The 22,020-nt window shown below is 35.0% G+C and overlaps 2 protein-coding genes across 2 annotated transcripts in view; one reads left to right on the forward strand and one right to left on the reverse strand.

The window, feature by feature from the left end:
• Positions 1–4,019, forward strand: part of LOC110465882 (peripheral-type benzodiazepine receptor-associated protein 1-like) — a 212,055-nt gene extending 208,036 nt beyond the window's left edge. Inside the window, exon 34 of the mRNA XM_021522010.1 lies at positions 127–4,019. Coding sequence (XP_021377685.1) covers positions 127–312 — 186 coding nt within the window. The 3' untranslated portion in view covers positions 313–4,019. The remainder of the gene's footprint in view (positions 1–126) is intronic.
• A 1,805-nt stretch (positions 4,020–5,824) lies between these two features.
• Positions 5,825–10,139, reverse strand: LOC110465883 (cytochrome P450 2J6-like). Its single transcript, XM_021522011.1, has 4 exons — positions 10,130–10,139; positions 8,438–8,953; positions 7,598–8,041; positions 5,825–6,976 (listed from the first exon to the last, which is right to left on the reverse strand). Exons 1-4 carry the CDS (start codon positions 10,137–10,139, stop codon positions 6,789–6,791), a joined length of 1,158 nt encoding a protein of 385 aa, XP_021377686.1. The 3' UTR covers positions 5,825–6,788.
• Between the last annotated feature and the right edge of the window lie 11,881 nt (positions 10,140–22,020).

Below are 22,020 nucleotides of genomic sequence, written 5' to 3' on the forward strand. Positions count from 1 at the left end.
TCATTACACGAAATCATTTTAACGGTATAAAATTCTTCCTCAGGTTATGTTATCATTAATTGTAATAAATAGACTTCATTACTTTATTGTTAACAAAGAATTTATTTGATTGGTTTTATTTATCAGACGTCAAACGTGGGACCGAGCCCGACAGTGGAACCCGTACAACCTGATTGGGTAGAGAGTACCACACGTAATCACACACCCACCCGTTCTCGGTCAGTTACACCAGATGAAATTCGCCAAAAGAAGAAGAGCACGGGAGGAATTCTTTCAAAAGGCAAAAACATTTTCAAAAAACTAACACGATAGACGAGTCAACAAAAAGAAGACAAACAGATTATCGTAAATCATTGCCACAAGAAGCCAACTACGTACTGGACGGATATTCTGCGAGTGCAAATGATAAACGTTTTCAAAATGAAATGTATACCTAGTAGATATGTTTGTGTAGTTGTATAGGCTTACTCGTGGTCTTGAGTCCTATAGAGAAAATGATATTAGAATGAGAAACAGAAGGTCGTCTGCTTACTGCTTTGTATTGGATCAGCAGTGTCGTATGGAATATTAGAAGACACTGAATGAAATTCAGGTTTTCTGTAATGACATGCCAAAGACATGACGATAAAAGGCAATAAAATTGCGTACTTGTGTGAGGAAAGTGTATTTGAAAAACATCTAAACATCCGGGTAACATTTTCTACCATGACCTTTGCAAGGACGTGTATTACGTTTAATATTTTGACTGGAAAAAACGCTATGTCACGTCTGACCAGGAAGTCATCAAATTGGAACAGAAGTTGTGGCATGAAAAAGAAACTTGGATGTTTATTCAAACTTTGACTTTTAGTTAGAAATACGCTGCTGCCTCACCTGTTATTATTGAAACACACACTGACATGCCAGATCTCCCGGTATGGCTGTGCAGTTAGATATATACTATCACGTGAATTGCGTTGTCTTTGACCTCTGACCTTCTGTCTTGTCATTTTGTCCACTGAACGTCTGTGATAGAAACATCTCCGTGTCTTTATATCATTTTTGTTTTTATTTTATTTCCTTACAGAATTTTCGAGAAGTTATAATATTTCAATTCAGGTTTCATTTACGTACGCACATATAAACCTCACGGAAAAAAATATTATATATGTGAAATCTCGCGAACAAAGAATAAGAGCATTTGAAAAGCCAACTTCACGTATTTAACGCCTAGAATCTCTTTAATCAAATATCTCTAAATGAAGTGTTTGGAATAAAATCAATTGTTTAATTAAGTAAACTACTAATTGGTATTTAAATGTGTGTTTATCAGGTATTTTAGTGAGGGAAAGATAAATTAAACTGACATGCGACGTAGTTGTGAAGAGAATAGTTTTACTCATTCACCCCTGGAATTTCATAATAAACTATTCCATCCTTTGAATTGAAAGGGTTCAAATGTGGTCTTCAGGGGTGAATGAGTTAAGTGAGTTCTCTAATCGACCTTAGTCTGTAATATGTGTATGTTAGACTATTTCATTACAGCCTGTTGCACAATGGAAATATGATAACAGTAATGATGAAATATATATATATAAACGATGTAATATATGGTTGTATTCAAAAAGAGCATTTTTTGTGTTTTTGTGCTAAAATTGCGTTTCTGTTAGATGTAAATTAAAAGCAATATAATTCCATGTTAGAATGAGATCAAAACTACATTCCATTAGTATTGTTGTTGTTTTTATATATTTAATTGCACCAGATATCTTTCAGCATTATTAGCATCATAGATTATATTGCAATGGTAACGCATTATGTTGCCATGTTGTCGTGTTTCCAATGGTTACAAGACCTTGTCAAGCATTTGCTATCGCACACAATTTCTGTATGGTAATTAAATGTAATAATAGAATGTGTTATGAACATTGTCCTTCCTACGACAAACATTGTGACATGCTTCCGTTTGTGTTGGAAACGTTGGGGAAATATGACAAATACATACATACCATTGTCATGTTCCTATTTTGTGACTTTTTGTCAGTTAAGGTTAGTGCCATGGTTACCCAATGTATTACCCGTACTGTTGTAGTTCTTCAATGGTGTGAAGTGGTGTTTCGGATGGTAGATATTATTTCACTTTTGATATTCTGTATAGATAAATATGTTGTTCATATTATTATTATTTATTCATTTCTGTCAAGTGACGTAACATCTTGCCACAACCGTTATCACATACATCGTACATGTTGACCTTGACAATTATTCCTTACCTGAAAGTTGATGATTCTATAGCTTGTGACCACAACATACAGTTGAACGTTTAACTGACGCTAAATCATATTTTAATATGGGGTTTCATCATTAGTTATAACATTTATCACCAAAAACAATTAAGGACAGAGAAAAATGGAAACTGATACCTAGCATAGTATATTGATTATTTATATGACACTTTAAATATAGCTCTAATTCACCTTGGCTAAACACTTTAATTTGAGTGACGAGTATTTTGTGTTAGCAGTTCCAATCAAATAAAATATACGTTGAAGTTATATCTAGGGTGTAGGATTGTGCATGGTTTAAAACGTTTTAACATACATGGAACCTATCTACAGTGTTAAAAATAATCTAACTTCTGAGTGGTATTCGGTTTATGTTAATACAACTGATCGAAAGTTTGTGGAAGATAACGGTATTAATTTTAACGCACAAATGAAGCATACATATCATTATTTGTACCTAAATACATTTCAGAAGAAAAAACAGTTTACACTGTATGAAGCATGTATTTACGCCTTTGATTCCAAAATGAAACTGAATTTTACAAATGTCCATTGGGAACCATGTTTAATGTGTTAAATCGTTTATGGATAACATTCCATTCCTTTAAATAGAGCGCTGAGTTACTAATTCATGGGTTGCTTTTAATTTTGTTTTATTTAACATTTATTATAACTTATTTTGGACGATGTGTATTTTTATGTGTGTACGCAGGGGACGGTATCAACACCCTCTAATATACGATGAATAGGAGATTATTACAGACATCTGTTTTTGAGATCGAACAAAAGATATAAGTATGTTTATCCATCCCTGTACGTTTTGAAATAACATCAAGCTTTTCGCAAAGTTGTGTTTTCCTGAATACAATCTAGTTCGCTTCAAAAATATAGAGCATATACCATATTTAATGAAAATGTTACATAAGCCACTGACATTGTATTTAATTAGTTTCAGACATTGTAGAATGTCTAGCGTTGCCCCTTTAATGTGCTAAAGCCAGTATCCTTTTGTTTTTTCATTTGTGAAGTGCCCTTGTTGTATTGTGAATGGTGCTAACATAAACTAACGGAAAAATTAATCATTTTTCATTGCGTGACAAAATGGTATTTAGACACAATTTGCACAGTGTACAAAAGTTTATAACTCTTACAGAGTGGAATGCTAGTTCATTTGCGTAATCATGTAATAAATATTATTAGAACTTGTCACCAAATGCATTTAGAAAAAGCTATCGTAAAACACATACTTTTCACATTCGACAGTCTGTATTTTGATATTACTTAAAAATGCATGGTTTTAGTATTGTTACATGACGCTTTTAGAAACAGCACACAGCCCTTTGTGTGAGACACAGTAAATTCCGTATTGAATGTTTAACCGTAAGTCGTCGTGATAAGCGCACATGTTTCCCAAAGCTGCAACTGTGTGTATGTGACGGAAAATGTATTTATTTTGTACCCCGTTTGTACATAGCATAGAGGTACCGAATCCTTGCATGCCCTAGACAATATGTACAGTGATGATGTTGTTAATGACAATTTCGATGATTGTATTGACAAAGATGTGATGTTGATGGTGAAAGAAAAAATGTCCATAAAGGATACAAAAGTAAAAAATTATTTTCAGAATATAATTCAGGTGTCCTTGTTTTTATTTGTTTCCGTTAAATTTAGAACATCAATGCATTTTATGTAAAAGGAAGTGTCCTTTCGTAACATTTAGTGTTGTTATAAAAAAAAACATATCGGCACTTTAAATTTAAAAAGGTTATAACGCGTCTATATCATTTGTAACACCAGAGAATGTTATGAAATGACATACAATATAAAGTTCATTTGTCAATCTCGGTCATTTTGCTTTTTTTTATTCCCAATCGTCTAACATGTATAAATAGTAAATTTAACTAAGATTTGGAGAGGGCCTAGTAAGAACTTGTGCCAAATCCTTTTGACCATTCAGTGTCAATTAAATATGTTTGCATGTACTAAGATTATAATAGGGCCATTAAACCACGTTCATGTTGGTTTGAAACTGGAATGAATCTTTACAGATTGTTAAAGATATAGCTCCACATGACCTAGGTATGTAAATGAAGTTTAGGTAATGTGTTATTTCATGGCGTTCAGCTCTATCGCAGAAATGATTATCGTATTATAATGTCTGTTAACTATTTTAATTGATGGATAACGGCCCTACTGTCTTACTACATACCACGGAAATAGATTATCTAAGTCCGTGTACATACTAAGTAAACGACGTTATGTACAAGTGTAATATATCGAAATTACATCTGAATTTCGATGTTTAATATGACTTATCATGGTGTTGAAGTTGAGATTATACCATCTTAGAGGGGGCATGTTGAACTTGCATTAAAGTCGTTTTGTTCGTTGTGTACTTTGGTAGCGAGATTATCGTCACTGCCATCCTGAAATTCTCGTCCTAGAATATAAATGAGATGCAGACTTTGTAGTATTAAAATTGGAAACTAAACGATAAGGTAAATATGCTACCACCTATCTTTATTAAACCATTGACAAACTCGGTTTCACGTTATACAGAACCAATGTCGTCAATGGGTCCATACTGGAATACAAATAGTCCTCAAATATTTATGTACCAAATTGATAGAAAAAGTTGATTGATCAAACATACATTATGTTAGTAGGGATCAAAAGACTATCTGCTAAAATAATAAGTAGAGAATAGGTTAAAGAAGCGGTTATTAAAAAAAACTCTTTATTCGTCGATGTCAAACAAAGACGAAATTTACTGCAATATGGACAGAACGTTAGAACGAAAATCCACTGCTAAAGAGTTCCGAAAGTTCATGGAAAGGTGACTATAATAAACGTTCACACGAAGTAGCGGAAGCGAGAATAAGGTGTTAATTTTCCGGCGGCGGCGTCAACATTATGTTTTTGCGTGTAACTTAGTTTCACTGAAAGTTAAAGCGTTAGACCAACCAAACATGGACCATAGATGCATCTTAGGTAGTACATCTCAACCCATGCATCAAATGCTAGACGCGGCCTACCTTTCATGGTCCACTGACTTTGTCAGCATCTCCATTAACATTATCTTTTTGTGTTTAAATTAGTTTCACTGAAACTATAAGTGCTAGACCAACCAAACTTGCACTATACATGAACATTGCATTGATGGTCAAAGCAGGCGAGACACATTAATCCGAATGGCTTTTTTGTTTGTTCCAAATGATGTTTCATTTAAAGTTTCCCATTTAAACGTTGAACTATTATTAATTCGATTTTGTTATCGGATAGATGCATGTTCAAAGATGAAAGTTGGATAGAATCAAAATAATTGAATGAATGAAACTTTTTCGTCGCCTTTAATAAGATTTGAATTTAATATCGAAATCCATAATTTTGATATCGGGTATGCATTTCCTACCATATAATTCTCGCTAAAACTGTCTTTTTTAATCAAATGGAATCGATAGTTAATTACGTTATCTTCGTGACTTTTTAATGGGAAAGTTCCTTTTAACAATGTAAAGAGGGCTAACAAACACACAAAAAACAGTGGTATTGTTGATTTTATTGATTTCGTTGTTTTCTAATTACAAGATATAATTATAACACTAATAATGCGACAATGACATTGTTCCTACCATCCAACATTGCATATGAAAAACATGATGTCGTCTTATGCCTTTATATATCAATCAATATTCTTCTGAACATTATATACATAACAACTGTTTCTCCAAAAACATTTCTCGAACAGCAAAAATGCCACTTGTAACGGAAATTCAGAAGTTCAGAAGTTGTTTATCATATTTCTACATTAACTTTATTTTGTACAACTTCAAATGACAGGGAAGAATCAAAATATCGTTGAAATCTACTTATTGCTACATTTGTACAATGTCAACCAAATTCTTCACTCTCCTTTTCTTGATAACATTTATATGAAACTTGAAAAGGCAATCTCTACCCCTTTTCTCTTCAAAAAAGATATAAAAGTATAAAAAATAATATATAAATAATTGTGTCAAAATGACAAAATGTATTAGCTCCTATCATATTGGTAATCGTATCGACTTGTTAATACTATATGTATAGCATTTATGCAGTTTTAACGAAATAGTCTATAGTTGGTAATTTTCGCGGGGATGAAATTTTGTTATTTTCGAGGTCCCCAGGCAAATTAAATACACAGCGAATATTAAAATCATGAATAGTGATCTCAATGGATATACATACTGATATTAATAAATTAGCTTTTAACCCGTTTAATGCCGAATACTAAAGATAAAACAACAATTCAATATCGTTTTGATAAAACATGTGTAAAATAAATCTCATTTCCCAAAGTCCTATCGTGACCAATATATTTTTAACTCCTGCAAACTAGTTCTGTTCGGGATAACAACGAAATATTTCCCTTGGAAATTTAACAACTGTACAGTGATAATAAAGAAAGTTTTCCGTTGATACACTTGAGTATAGTTTGCAGATACTAAAAGTTAAGAAAGATCATATCACTCTTTCATCAGCTCAAGCGTTATTAACATCTGTAACACGTATGAAAGTGTTCTGCGGAGTGTTAACCATTCCCTCAATTATATCAAGGGAAGGGAGACAATCCTGATGCTCCGGAAGTAGTTCGAACCGTTGTACTAGTGACGTCAAAATCAAAAAGAGTTCCATTCTGGCCATGGTTTCTCCCATGCACACACGTTTTCCTGCAATACAAATATTGATATTTTGATTGGTCAGAAATCTCAAATGCAATTTTATGTGTGGTATACGATAATAGAAAAACGCGTGCATAGTTGTTTTCAATATGTCAATATTAAATGCAAATTTAAATGAAAAACATTAAACATGCATAATTTTGTTTAAATCGATCCGTGTGTTTTCAAATTAGAAATGTTTGAAAAAGTGATGCATAAATTGAACGCCAGCATATTTTTCATTGGTTTTGATGTGAATAAAATCCAAAGTTATGCAGTTTCTTTCCACATTTTTCAGTTGGTCAATTTTGAGGGAAGTACCATTTTCAATGTTTTTGATAAAAAATCAAATTATAAAAGAATTTTTGAATATTGATGAAATCAAATCCCGATTTCATTACCCTGATTATATAATACACTTAAATACATTAACCTTTTAATAAAAATATCTTTGGACATAGCATGGAACTAAATCTCCTTGGATAATTTAAATATTTCTGATACTGCATTTTGTTAACATCATGGCGTTTTTGAAATTCATGTTACAAATATAATGCAAAAAGGTAAATAAGTTGGAATTTGTTATGTGCTATAGAGAAATGTTAAATGTAAAGAAGCATTAAATAATACCTAAGGAAAATGCTAATGTGACTTTCTCGTGACCACTGAGTTTCCCATCTCCATCGATGAATCGTTCGGGATCGAAAGTATCGGGATTTTCGAATTCATTGGGATCATTCAAAACTGATCCAACATTTGGAATAACAAATACTCCCTTCGGAATTGTGTAACCACCAATAATCGTATCCTTTGTCGCAGTGTGAGGCAAAGACAGGGGAACAACATTCCCACACCGTAGAACCTCGTTAATTACCGCTTCCGAATACGGCATTTCCGGTCTATCGCTGATGCACGGAGAACGGGAGTCGCCTACTACTCGGAATATTTCGGACCTCATCTTGTCCTGCACTTTAGGATGACAAATTAGATATTTAGCCGCCCACGTTAAAACTGTACTTGTAGTTTCGGTTCCAGCAAGGAACAGGTCTGAGAGACAAAGCAGCAAATTTTGATCTGAAAAACAAATACATGATATATATCCCTCAATAATGTACTATAAATAATATTATTCAAGCAGGCGATATGGAGTTATTTTTTCGCACGAATATCCGACTAAAAGGTCTCGAACATAGAATACGTAGTCGAATATGACCCTGATAATGAAAAGTCTTGTCTTGTATCTGAAATAGATATTTTCTCAATGAGACATTTTCATTGAAACAATTCCTACCTCTATGGATACCCTTAATCATATTCAAATAGTCTGTATAACAAATTCCAAAGCCTTATTTGTAGGTCATATTAACATTCATTCCCATTACAGGTGCGTTCTTCTTAATGCATAGCTGGATTTTTTTTAAAACTTATTACTGTATATAAATGATCAGCAAGTTTCACTTTTCCTTTTACCTGTAAATACAGTATCTGGGCTACATGTCCGACGCTGTTCATGGAGAAAGGCATCAATGAAGTCACGTGTCGTTCCTTCTGTGATGGTCTGTCTGTGGTTGTCAATTATTTCTTGAAAGATTTTCCATATAGAATTCGTATTATTTTCGAATGTTTTCATCTGAAGTAAATCGCCGGGAACGTATCTCATAAACGGGAACACACTTATAATACCTATAGATGCATTTATTTCTGATGTGGACTTTGCGTTCCTGACTATTTTCTGTAGCCTGGGGTCGTTGTGATCGAACCTGCAGCCGAGAGTTACGCTACCTATTAAAATTGTTATACTTGTCATTAAAATTGACTTTAGGTCAAAGGGTTTGCCACATTTGGTTTGAAGAACATCTAGGAATACCTCAATTTCATCCTTTATCGCCTTCTCACAAGACGGCTTTCCAAATCCAAACTTTTTCAAGGTAGTAGATGCAAATATTCTTGTTCGCCGCCACAATTCACCAGAACTTGCCACGAGACCTGAAAAATGACAAAGAAATCATATGATGTTTGTAATAAAATATGCATGTAATAAAATATTCCTATTCTAAGTCTATTGATAGGGTAACGGCGGGGGAATCTGAAGTTGGTTCCAAGTTCCGTTTAAGATAAACGGAACTGGGAAACACACCCTATTTCCGTTTTTGGAACTGGGAACCAGACCCTAGTTCCGTAAAGATAAACAGAACTGGGAACCAGACCCCAGTTCCGTATAGTAAACTTAAATGTTTTGTAATTCTTTCCGTCTCTACCTCGCAAAATGCAAATTCCAAGGCAAATAACGTTATCTTAATCCAGTACAGGAATCGAACCCATAACCTTTCAGACAAAAATTAAGACTTCCATAGCCCCTATAAAGGAATTGGTCTTGAACGGAACTGAAATCCAGAATCCAGTTACGTTTTTCCTTAAACAGAACTGGGAACAAGACCCCAGTTCTGTATAGTAAACGCATATGTTTTTTTGTAATTTATTCCTTCTGTACCTCGTAAAACGCAAATTCCAAGGCGCATAGTATTATCTTAACCCAGTACAGGAATCGAACCCATAACCTTTCAACAAAAAATTAAGACTTCCGTCATAGCCACAATAAAGGAATTGGTCTGATACGGAACTGAAATCCAAACTCAAGTCATGTTTCTCTTAAACGGAAATGGGTACCAGATCCTAGTTCCGTTTAAAAACTGAAATTACACCATCAATGCAACTTGGACCACAAAATTAGTTCAGCTTCAGAAAAACATCATAATCAGCCTTCTATAATCAACTGGGAACTCCAATTACATTTTTTTCATAAACGGAACTGGGAACCAGACTCTAGTTCCGTATACATGTAGTAAACGAATGATTTTAATTCCTTCCCTCTGTACCTTGCAAAACGCGAATTCGAAGGTGCTGAGTGTTCTTTTTTTAAGTATTGTCTTAATCAAAATAGGAATTCTTGATGAAATTTAAGATCCATTCATTAAAGATTTCCTTGGATATTGTATTGTGTATGTGTATCATTATCTGCTTACTGAAAAAATAACTGCTTGTGAATAACGAAAACTAAGACGGATAGGTATGGTTGTAAGAAATAATATATAATTTTAGAATGCAATGTTTAAGTCGATATCCTTAAGCGAGTTACAAGCACCCATCCTCACTACCACTCACATGTCGCCATTTGCAATAGGTGAGACATAGGGCTTTATCAAACGGTATTATGATATCATTGTAATGATATTGAACGAGCAAACCATTCATATCTGATTTATTTGAATACGTTAAACTTTGATTACAACACAGAGAGAGAAACTGACGTAGATTTTCATAATCATGGTAGAAAACGTCATAATTTAATGTCATGTTCCTAAAAGGCTTTTACATGTAACGTTGTATATTGAATCTTAAATGTTTGGAAATAAAAAGAGACTCATAATATATATGGCCCAACTTAATGTGATATTCATGATCTTTTAGTATTCATGATCACCCCACTTCCGTATTGTAGACGTATATGGTTTTGTAATTCTTTCCATCTCTTCGTCGCAAAATGCAAATTCGAAGGCGCAGAGAAATATCTATATCCACATAATCTTAAGACGTTTTTTCATATCTAGAGCTGAAATGAGATCTGAAAAGCCTTAATATGAAGCATTCCAATGGTACCACGTTTGTTTGTCCCACGTCTACCGGCTCTTTACTTTTTCTTCATAAACAGATCAAATATGATGAAAACACGGTATAACATTGGGATTAATCTGAAGTACAAGCTTTTTTTATGGTTACCCTTATTTTAAATAGTTACTGAATAGATCATAACCGTTACAATGAATGTGCGGATGTCTACATAAATGGTTTTGAAGATTCAACTGTAAAGAGGTTTTGGTGAGTAACATTTTGCTTATCTATATGGAAACACCATTGCAATACAGTATGTGACATGTGTGAGCACACATTGTGTTACCTAGAACTGGAATGCAATCATGATTATGATATAAATAAAAACCGATATTAAACTGGTTTTTTTCAAAGGTAAGGCTCCCAACCCCTTCAACCCCTCATATTCGACAACACATTATATCATTCTCTCGCTTGAAAAACAAATGAAAGAATACAATGGCCTACATCGTATATGTATTAACGCCTCTATATCGATAATAGCAGACATTATTTTAGGTATGTTGTCCACATTCAATTGACAGACTGCCATGCAAAGCTGAAAAGGACTTAATGCAATCTTCTTAAGGTGACTTGTGCATGTGTAAATGCTTGCATTAAGGTGATTTCGGGAAGGAAGTCCAAATTAGAAACTATCTAGACACATAAACACTGAACGACAAAATAAATATATTGTTGCCGAACAGAACGTTTACTGCAAAACCAATGTTATATTGTTGGAATCGCATCATTGCCAAGTAACAAAAAAATACAAATTCGCAGTAAATTTTCAAGTATAGCTATTGGCTTCCATACATTTTATACCCTGAGCGCAAATACACGACACTCTTAAGTTATGTGCGTGCAAATTGTGCCACGTGCCCTCGGTAAGTTTCCCTTGCAAAGGTCGTCAGGTTTGCATGTGACAACAACGTGACTAGACTTTCAATAATGGATAGAAATTGCGCGATAGTTAGATTTACGATTTAAAATCGACATTATCAAGATGAAATAAAATTAACTGATGCCTTTTATTGATTGAATACTGTATGTTGCCGGTTAGTATAGTATCAATATCGAAATAAGTGTATGATATTTCAATTTAAAAAGACGTGCATGATTTTGCACCATAGCAATTCTGATTGAAAGTATGGATTGACTTTATTGCCCTTCGTATACGTGCGGTGGCGGCGAATACAATTCAAATTTTATAAAATACATATCCTTTTTGAAAGATATTTTTTATCTTTATTAAAAGTATACCTTTGTAAGAAAGATTATCTGAAAAAAGCAGCCTTTTTTTCTGAAAATTTAGCAGGTATACAAGACAATATATTTCGAGAGCAAAGTTATAAAAAGCTGTTTTGAGAAAACAATCTGAGGAAAATCAAAATTTTGTCTTTGTTAGAGTTAATTCCCCAAAAACAGTGGTCTTTGTGAGAGAATAATCTAAATGTTTTAGGGGTTTCCCGCATATAAAGTGAGTTACTTAGAGCCTGAATTACAGTTATTTCACAATCCCTCCAGGAAAACAATTGGACAGCTCGGCTTTACCTCGCTGCCCGAGTATTCGTTTTTATTACATTAAGCGTTGCAACAATGCTCCTTCCCACTACACAACAGATCTCAATAAACAAGGAAAAATACAGTTTATGTCGTTATATAGGCTAGTAAAGATGTTTACATATTTAAAGTTTACATAAGCGACGTCTCTTATTTTTGCTTAATATAATACATTGGAAATATGTTATAAGTACATGATATTATGTACACACTATAATCTTAAAATCTGATCTGTTGTTTCATGGGTCTATCGAAAACAGGCTGAGGATCTACATTATACTGGCGGAATATGAAAACCGAAATGTATTTCACTAAAAACAAATACATTTCGACCAGCCAAACAGTTTTAAATCAATATTAACTTTTGTTTCAAATATTTTATTTCCCCAGCCAAGTATTATATATATATAATATACTGACTACTATATCAAATACTAACTTGATGTAAAAAGACACAAGTAATTGGGTTAATACAAGTAAACCATATGCTCGTACAAGGCTTTTAAAACTTACAGAAGATATAAACTTAATGGACCCTTTCAGATGTTTTCATCCTAATTATAGACTATCTACATGGAAAAAGAACCCTGTAAAACAAGCTAGATTGGACTTCTTTCTAACCTCAGAAAATATTTCTAACTATATTGATAAAAATAACATTCATATAGGTTTTAGGTCAGATCATTCAATTATCTCATTAGAAATAAAAATAAATAATTTTGTAAAAGGAAGAAGGGACATATGGTAATTTAATAATAGTCTTTTATATGATCAAGAATATGTACAAAAAGTTAAAGAAACAATAGATTAGGTAAAACAACAATACTGTTCACCTATTTATAATAATGATATTTCAAATGTAACAGATTCAGAACTTGTACTATGTATTGATTATCAATTATTTTTAGAAACATTGTAAAAGGAGATAACAGGAATTACCATATCACATTCATCATTTAGAAAAAAAGGAAAGTGATAAATGAGAAAAAGAATTAATATATGAACAACTTGAAGGTAACAATACATGGGCATCAAAGTTTGAGGCATATGAACGAAAGAAGATGGAGTTAGAAAATATTGGAATGAATAAAATGAAAGGACACATGATTCGTTCAAAGGTAACTTGGCTAGATAAGGGCGAAAAACCATCAAAATACTTTTGTTATTTAGAAACTTATAATTATGTGAACAAAACTATAGCTAAAATTGAAAAAGATAATGGTTAAGTTTTAACAAGTCAAGATGATATTCTTGCAGAAACAATGATTTTTTACAAATAGCAATATGCTGATCGTGACCACTCTGATAATCTAAATAATTTGTTAAATGGTCTAGAGTATGTTAAATTAACTGATGATCAACCTGGTTCTGATGGCTAAACAAGAGAGTTTTATAAATTCTGTTGGGTATATTTTAACATTTTTATTGTTAGATCTTCGAATCTTGGGTATAATAAGGGTGAATTATCAATTACACAACACAAAGACAGGGAATTATAACTTGTATTCCAAAGGGTGATAAGCTAAGACATTTTATGAGGAACTGGAGACCAATTACTTTGCTTGTGTATAAACTAGCATCAGCTTGTATAGCCAACAGACTTAAATCAGTTCTAGACCATGTTATTTCTGAGACACAAACAGGTTTTGTAAGTGGTTGATATATTGGTGAAAACACTAGACTAATTTATGACATTATAAATTATACTGAACAAGCTAATTCGTGGAATTTATATCCCCCGCTTACAGGACATATTGTAGGTTAACATTATTGAGGTTAAAAGTTAAAACATGTGAGTATCGTGCTGTTTAGACATATTGTATAGCTTAAAACTTGAAGAAAAAAGCCTTATACCTCAATGATTATCCGTAAAAAATGCACAAACCACATCGGTTGGCAAACTTAGCATGAGTCGGATGTGCATACGGAATTTGGTTGAACCATCTGAACAATATCTACAGCAATTATCACATGAAAACCAAAGAATGCCCGAGATGGGTGGAAAGACAGAGGAACACAAACATTGTTATCAAGTTTGAAGGAATTTGGCTAATATTTGCTAGAGTTATTAAGCGGAAACTGCAGATAATGACGTTTTTCGTTAATCAAGGGGCCACAACTCTGCCAAATGGAGTTCGATTAAAGTGGTTCTCAAACGTGTCCGAGCCCTTAATGCGTTGAACCCTTTTATTAAGTTTGAATACAATCGGATAATATTTGCGAGACTAAATGAACAGAAACGGCAGATAAAGATGTTTTTCATTATTCAAGGGGCCATACCTCCGACAAATGGGATTAACTGAAAATTGTCATCGAACATACCCGAGACCTTAAGGCATTTAACCCTATGACCAAGTTTGAAGAAAATCGGTTATTATTTGTTGTAGTTATTGCACGGAAACGAAGCGCGGCAGATAATGACGTTGTTTCATTATTCAAGGGGCCATAACTCCGCCAAATGGGGTCAGCTGAAAGTGGTCATCGTACTTGGCTGAGCCCTTAAAGCATTTAATCCTGTGACCAAGTTTGAAGAAAGTCGGATATTATTTGTAGTAGTTACTGCGCGGATACGAAGCGCGGCAGATAATGACTTTTTCATTATTCAAGGGGCCATAACCCCCTCAAATAATGGGGTCCGCTGACAGTGGTCATCGAATATGGCCGAGTCCTTAAGGCATGTAACCCTGTGACCAAGTTTGAAGAATATCGGTTAACATTTGTTGTAGTTATTGCACGGAAACGAAGCGTGACAGACAGACAGACAAACCCAAATTAATATCCCCCGTTTCGTTGAAAGCGGGGGATAATTAAACAATATACCTGGACTTCTAATATTCTTTGAATTTGAAAAGTGGTTTCATGGATTTCTTTATTCAATGTACTGAAATTGATTTTCTAAATTTTGGTGAAAGCATTCAGAAATGGATCAAAACTTTATATAAAAATACAATAACACAATATTGTATACTGTCTGTTTTTGATATACAAAGAGAATGTCGCCATGGTGATCCAGTCCCCCCGTATCTGTTCTTACTAGTAGCTGAAATATTAGCAATTCTGGTCAAAAACAATAAAAATATCAAGGGTATTCAAATAAAACATAAGGATTATAAACTCTCACAGTTTGCAGATGACACCTTAATAATGTTAGATAGATCTAGAAACTCATTCAATAAGCTTGAATACTTTAGATTGTTTTAGTAAAATGTCAGGTATAACAGTTAATAATGATAAAACAAAAAATATTTGGATTGCCAGCAAGAAACTCAGCGCAGATGTTTACCATCATAGATGGAAATTAAAATGTGGGGAAACAAAATTTGCTTTGCTAGGTATTGCTTTTTCAGTTAACTTAAGATTATAAGCTTGAATTATGTTGACAGCCCTTAAAAAATGTAAAATACAGTAAAACCCAATAGTCACGTAGGATTTTGACCCCTATTGGTCGTAATGAAGTACTAAAATCAATAATTATACCAAAACTTTATCTGTAAATTGCAATTCCTACACCAACCAGCACTTTCTTTCAGCAACTGAACACAACGTTTTTTAACTTCATTCGGCAATCTCCTGTTGCCAAAATTAAACGAAATACTATAATCCAAAAGTATGAAAATGGAGGCATTCAATGGATAAACATCACTAACTTCATTTCTTGTTTGTAGTCCACATGGATACGAAGATTACAATAGTGGTAAAAGTTTGATTCATATTTTTGAAGCAGAGCACTTTCGTGGAAAATATATCAGATTTGTGAATTGATTTTATGAAAAATTATAAGACCAGTTATATGTTTTTCAGGCATGGGTAAATGTTTCCGAAGTAACACGAGTAAAATCTATCAAGCAGTTCTTAACTCTCCCTATCTGGTAAAAAACACATTTTTGGTATTTTCAAAAAGTGTTTTTTTTTGTCAGAAAATGGTTTGATCGGGTTTTTACAAATGTTTGTGATCTATTGGAGCAAAATAACGGTTTTAAACTTTTGCAAATTTTAAACTGAAATACAATATAAACTCTGGAAACTTCTTGATTTATCATAGTATATGCCAGTCTATTAGACATTGTTGTAAACAATAAAATGATAACTTAACTGCAGAGCAGAAATTACTTTGGAGAGGACCTTCATACCAAGTCATATGTGTCATATGGATGTGTGTGCTTTGTGTGAGATATGGTAGAATGTTCTTGTTCTGTAATGTCCAATACTCTATGCACAAATATTTTATTTCCCAATCAAAATTCTGAATGTTATATTGATGAAAACATGTTATTAAATTGAAATATTTGAATTTAGATAAAATTAGCAGAGAACAAAAACCTTGATGGAAGTAACTGGGGTATCTTTTTAAAACTTAACATGGTGGTTTTCCTTGGACCCTAGTTCTACCTCCTCAATTTGTGGGCCAATTGGATTCAAAATGGCCGCTTATCAGCCATCTTTTTTGACATTACACTTTGTTATAGGCAAATTTCTAATAGCTACTAAATAATTTGTTATGACATAATGAATCAAAGCCGTCAGATTCAAACAAAGTGTCAACTGACAAAACCTCAATGTCATCAGTCAAAGGGCAAGGTCAATTTTTACATCTCTAAACTGCTTAACATTTTGTTTTGACATTATGAAGCGAAGTTTGTCGGAATCAAACAGGGTGTCAACTTACCAAACCTAAAGGTCATCGGATCAAAGGTCAAGTTCAAAATTTACATCTCCTAACTTCTAAACATTTTGTTATGACATTGTAAAGCAACCAGTGCAAGGTGTCAACTGACTAAACCTCAAGTCATTGGGTAAATATATAGGTTATTCAGAATTTACACCGCAAATTGTATGTTGACGGAAACAATATTTTGGGTCAAGCCATCATGAGAGGTTGGCAAAAGTTGTTTAGAAGTATATAAGTAACAAGTTAATTTCAATGTAACACTCACTTCAATCTCACTGTAAGGGTCAGAAACAAAACGGGGCCCTTCCTGGCGTGATTTACTTTTCATTGATAATCTTAAAGTTCATTCCCCCTAAACGAAAGTTCGAGGTGAAGTAGGATCCAGCCTATACGTACAAACAATGTATGTTCGTATGTATGTACGTATGTAAGTGTTACAGCAAAGCCTTGAAAAAGTTCACGTTTTGCGTTACTACGTTGAAGGTCAAGGTCACTATTATTATTTTTTTAGAAAAAAATCTTTTTTCATCGCTCTACCGAATTCATTCCCCAACGAAATTTCATAAAATTAAGGACGTGCCTCCATGTGTGTAGTGTATGCGTGCTTGCGTGTGGGTATGCAATACACAGGGTATGTTGGTGTGATTGCATGAACTAGGATAGCTAAATTATTCACATGTAATCTATACTCTAGGTCACTGACCTACTTTTCAAGGTCACATAGAGGATTTGTATGATAAGTGTAACATTGACATACATTTCGATGTCATTTGAGGCTCTCACATTGACTCTTTTGATTGAAAAAAATGAGCAGTTTCCACAATGTCAAAATATCTCTAATATATGCGTGAACGCAATTGACCAGCATGAATGGCTAAACTCGATTCATGTGTCTTTTTCCACTTATGTTTTAGCTTGTAGACCATTGCAGTCTATAGCCTATCATTTTTTGTGATAAACAAGACATCAACACAAAAATATCCCATTACCGACCGATGAATAGTGAAGATAAAAGCAGAGCGGACCGTGATTTTGATAATGACGTCTGTGATATAGAGAATAACATTCATGATACTGATAGAAGCAGTTGTGATGTCAAAAATGACAATTGTGATGCTGCTTATGAGAAAGTAATCTTTTTGTGCTAAATCAAAGCAAAAGTTGTCCTTTGTCGTATCGGCTGAGGATTGTAACAGTGAGGTTGAGATCAAAGAAGACAGCAGGGCTGATAGGTATCTCGGAAGTAAATAGATATAGCTTTTTCTCGACAAATGACAGACAACGAATCAGACATGTCTATTAATTTTCAAGGGTAATCGATTAAAGAGAGAAAAACCTCACACAACAAAAGACCCATTTTTCCGTGGAAAAGTTGTATGCATGTTTCCTGGATGTGTTAGGTATACTCTGATCATAACACCGACAGCAGGAAAGCAAGTGAAAGTAAAGGTGCGCACTATCCCACCACACACACACATTAAGCATGAAAGACGTCATCTAAAGGTAGGTTGCGCTGACAGAGCGAGTAGAACCACTGACCTACAGCCCGGAACCCCTTCTCAGATGTTCTTATGAATGGCTTAGTGATGTTTCGAATATCTAAAGCTATCTTGCAGAAAATTGCATCTGAATCTTAACCAGTAAAGCGTCTGCACAAGGACATTATCATTGAACTGTCAATGCAAAAAGAAATCTATGATAGCTTAGACGACGATGCACCTGATAACACTGTTAAAGGTAGCATTCAGTATTTGAGTATATTGCCCTTTCGTGTACATATTTACACTGCACAACAACTTGATATCATGGCAATGGTCATCAAAGAAGGCGATTCTATGTTGTCCTTTGATGCCACGGGGAAAGTTGTATTGAGATATATTTCAGTTGGGCTTTTTGCATTGGATCCTCATGGCTGTAAATCACAAAGACTTACATATTTCCAACGTGTGTGGACGGTTCTGCATGAAGAGATTGAATGGGATGCAAAAGTTGTACTTCACATATGTGCTGCTAACTTACTTCACAACATATCGCATCATGTTGGAAATGAAATGAAAGATAGTCTGCCAGAAAATACATACAACATATGTTTGGCCTGATGATAGACATCAATCGTCTAAGCGATCTTGAACATTTGTACAGACATATTTCTTTTCTACTGCTTTCGCCGACGGAACACGCCCACAAGGACTACGCACTAGCCAAGAATTCACTAGACAGCAGTAGCAAAAGTCGTGAGGTGAAAGTGGATCTGCTAGAAACTTGTTTGTTTGTTTGATTTTGTTTAACGTCCTATTAACAGCTAAGGTCATTTAAGGACGGCCTCCCCTGGGTGCAAGATGCATGCGTGTAGTGTATGTGTGTGTATATTGGGAGGCTGCGATATGTTCGTGTTTGTCTCCTTGTGATAGCGCGAAACTGATGCCGACTTTATAGTGCTACCTCACTGAAACATTCTGCTGAAGACACCCAGCAGGATGCCCCACCCGGTCACATTATACTGACAACGGGCGAACCAGTCGTCCCACTCCTAATTTGCTGAGCGTTAAGCAGGAGTAGAAACTACCATTTTTAAAGACTTTGGTATGTCTCGGCCAGGGGACAGAACCCAAAGCCTTCCTCACAGGGGCGAACGCTCAACAAATGGCCAAAAGTGAGGCATTGCCAAGGGAGACATTAGGAAGAAGAAAGTTATTTAGAAAGGAGAGAAGAGATAAGGTCCCAAATTTAGTCGCCTCTTACGATCATGCAATTGGGGGCAGCAGGTACAATTCTTACGCCCTACCTGCTAGAAACAGAAACAGGAGAAGGCGGCGAAAAAAGCATGTGACAAGCATTAAGGTTAATCATGCCCACCTGGAAAGACAATGTTCTTTGAACATTTTTACAAAATAAGCAGCACCATTAAAGGAGACATTGCAACCAGAACATTAGGATCAGAAAATACCCTGTAACTGCCCAAACTTGCATGCATACATCACAAAAACCTACATGCGTGTAGCACCGTTGTGGAATGGCTTGCTTATAGAGGACAAGACGCACGACACCAACTCAATGGCAGGGTATTGGATGAATATCGTTAAGAAAGACATACTTAATGATAAGCAACAGCTCAGACCCGGTTTGTTCATCAGAAAGCTAAAAAGAAACGTTAATGGTAGACTCAAGGAATTTGAACGGAACCTGAACGGAAATAAGAAGCAAAAATTCTCTTTGAACCTGACACAAGAGACATGGGGAGGCTAAAAGAAGAAAACACAAGAGATTCCAGAGGGATCTTGGCGCCCACCTTTGTACCATCTTCATTAGTTCTTTGTCAGTTCGATCTTTTCTCTTCCTTCCTCTAATCTGTTTGATCGAGTCATGTTAACAGTAAATGCACCTTGAGATAACTTTTGATCTAAACTTAATACTGATGTGTATGAAAGTCAACCTTCAAAGTGAGTTTGTCATTTCACATATTTACTAGTACAGTACTTAATGTGAAAGAAATAGAATCGATCATTGCAATATGAGAAAGATCTGTTTAGTTCTTCTTTTAATCCTTTTTGTTTTTATGATCAGTCTCAAAATATAACATACACAACGAGGGAGCAAGGGGAACCTACATTTAAAATTTGAGAAAGATCCCTCCCGTACTTCCCGAGAAATAGCGATAACAAACTTTCACTATCAAAATCCAAGATGGCTGCCTGTCGGCCATGTTGTTTATCCGATCAGTCTCTAAAATTGCCCTGCACAGCTAGGAGCAAGGGGAACCTACATATAAAATTTAAGAAAGATCCCTCCAGCACTTCTTGAGATAACCGATAACAAGAATTGTTTACGGACGGACGACGGACAACGGACGGACGACAGATCACAGACGCAGGGTGATTTGAATAGCCCACCATCAGATGTAAAAATGTGTTTACTTCAGACCTCCAAAAACACTGCGAATACCTAACAAGAGCAAAATGTTAAGGTATTCAGAACACGCTTTGCACTGGGTTGAACTTTTCACCTTGCCTTACAGTGATGCACACTTCCAGAACACACGTACTGTTAAAAGCATGCTGGTGCAGGTGTTGAAGAACAAAGATATGCAAGATTTGCATGACGGTGTACCAGCAATAGCTGTGATATGTGATGGTGGATGGTTCAAACGGACACATGAGCATACACACAATGCTTTAGGTGGTATAGGGGTCATCTTTGGTGCAGCCACAGGGAAATTGCTTTATGTCAGGGTCAAAAATAAGCACTGCTATATATGTACTATTACCGAGTAAAGAAATGAGGAGCCAGCACAGCACGAGTGCTTTCGAAATTGGAGTAGTAGTAGCCAGTCAATGGAGGTGGATGTAATATTAGATGGCTTTTTGAAAGCGGAGTCTACGCATGGAGTACGATATATGCGCCTTATTGCTGATGGTGACAGCAGTGTATTCGCTACAATCCAGGAGTGAGTTCCTACTTGGGGAAGAGAGGTTTCAAAGTTGGAATGTGCGAATCATATTTGTAAATGTCTCAGATCAAGTTTGGAAACGTTGGTGGTAATTAAGCCGGCATACAAGGGGAAAGGTAGATTGACCAAATTTATAAGAGTCAGACTGACAACAGCTGTAAGATGTGCCATCAGACTTCGATCATAAGACGAGGACAAAATTCAGGCAGCCCGTCAGCCAGAACATGATGTTCGCAACTATGTCCATCATATTTTTGGTGACCATTCACATTGTAGTGACTTTTGCAAGTCAAGGAGCCCTCCAACAAAGACATCAACTGTACATGTGTCATCCAAGTCTGCCCCAACATCAACAACCACTTGTGGAACATCCAGTTCAAAAAATGATATTACAGAGGACATTGATACTGTTTGTGACCTTATAGACGATCAGCGGAATTTGTGGTTAGATGGAACATCCGAGAAAGATATGGATGAGAGCAGGTATGTTGCGAGACGTAAGTGTTTCTGCTAAGCAGAATAGCAAGCAAGAGTAGGAGGTTGCTGGGTAATTTTACCACAAATCTTGCCGAGAGTTGGATGGCCATCGGCTGCAAAATTTATAACCGGTGCATTAAAGGAAGTTGGCACTCCCGCTATTACGGAGGTGCACTGCGGAAACATGTTGGACTTGCTTGGTCACCCCTAATTTGGTACAGGAGCACAGGTGTATCACCTGGATCTTCA

Source organism: Mizuhopecten yessoensis, unplaced genomic scaffold (assembly GCF_002113885.1).
Source record: "Mizuhopecten yessoensis strain PY_sf001 unplaced genomic scaffold, ASM211388v2 scaffold11103, whole genome shotgun sequence".
In the NCBI taxonomy this organism is placed as follows: Eukaryota; Metazoa; Mollusca; class Bivalvia; order Pectinida; family Pectinidae; genus Mizuhopecten; species Mizuhopecten yessoensis.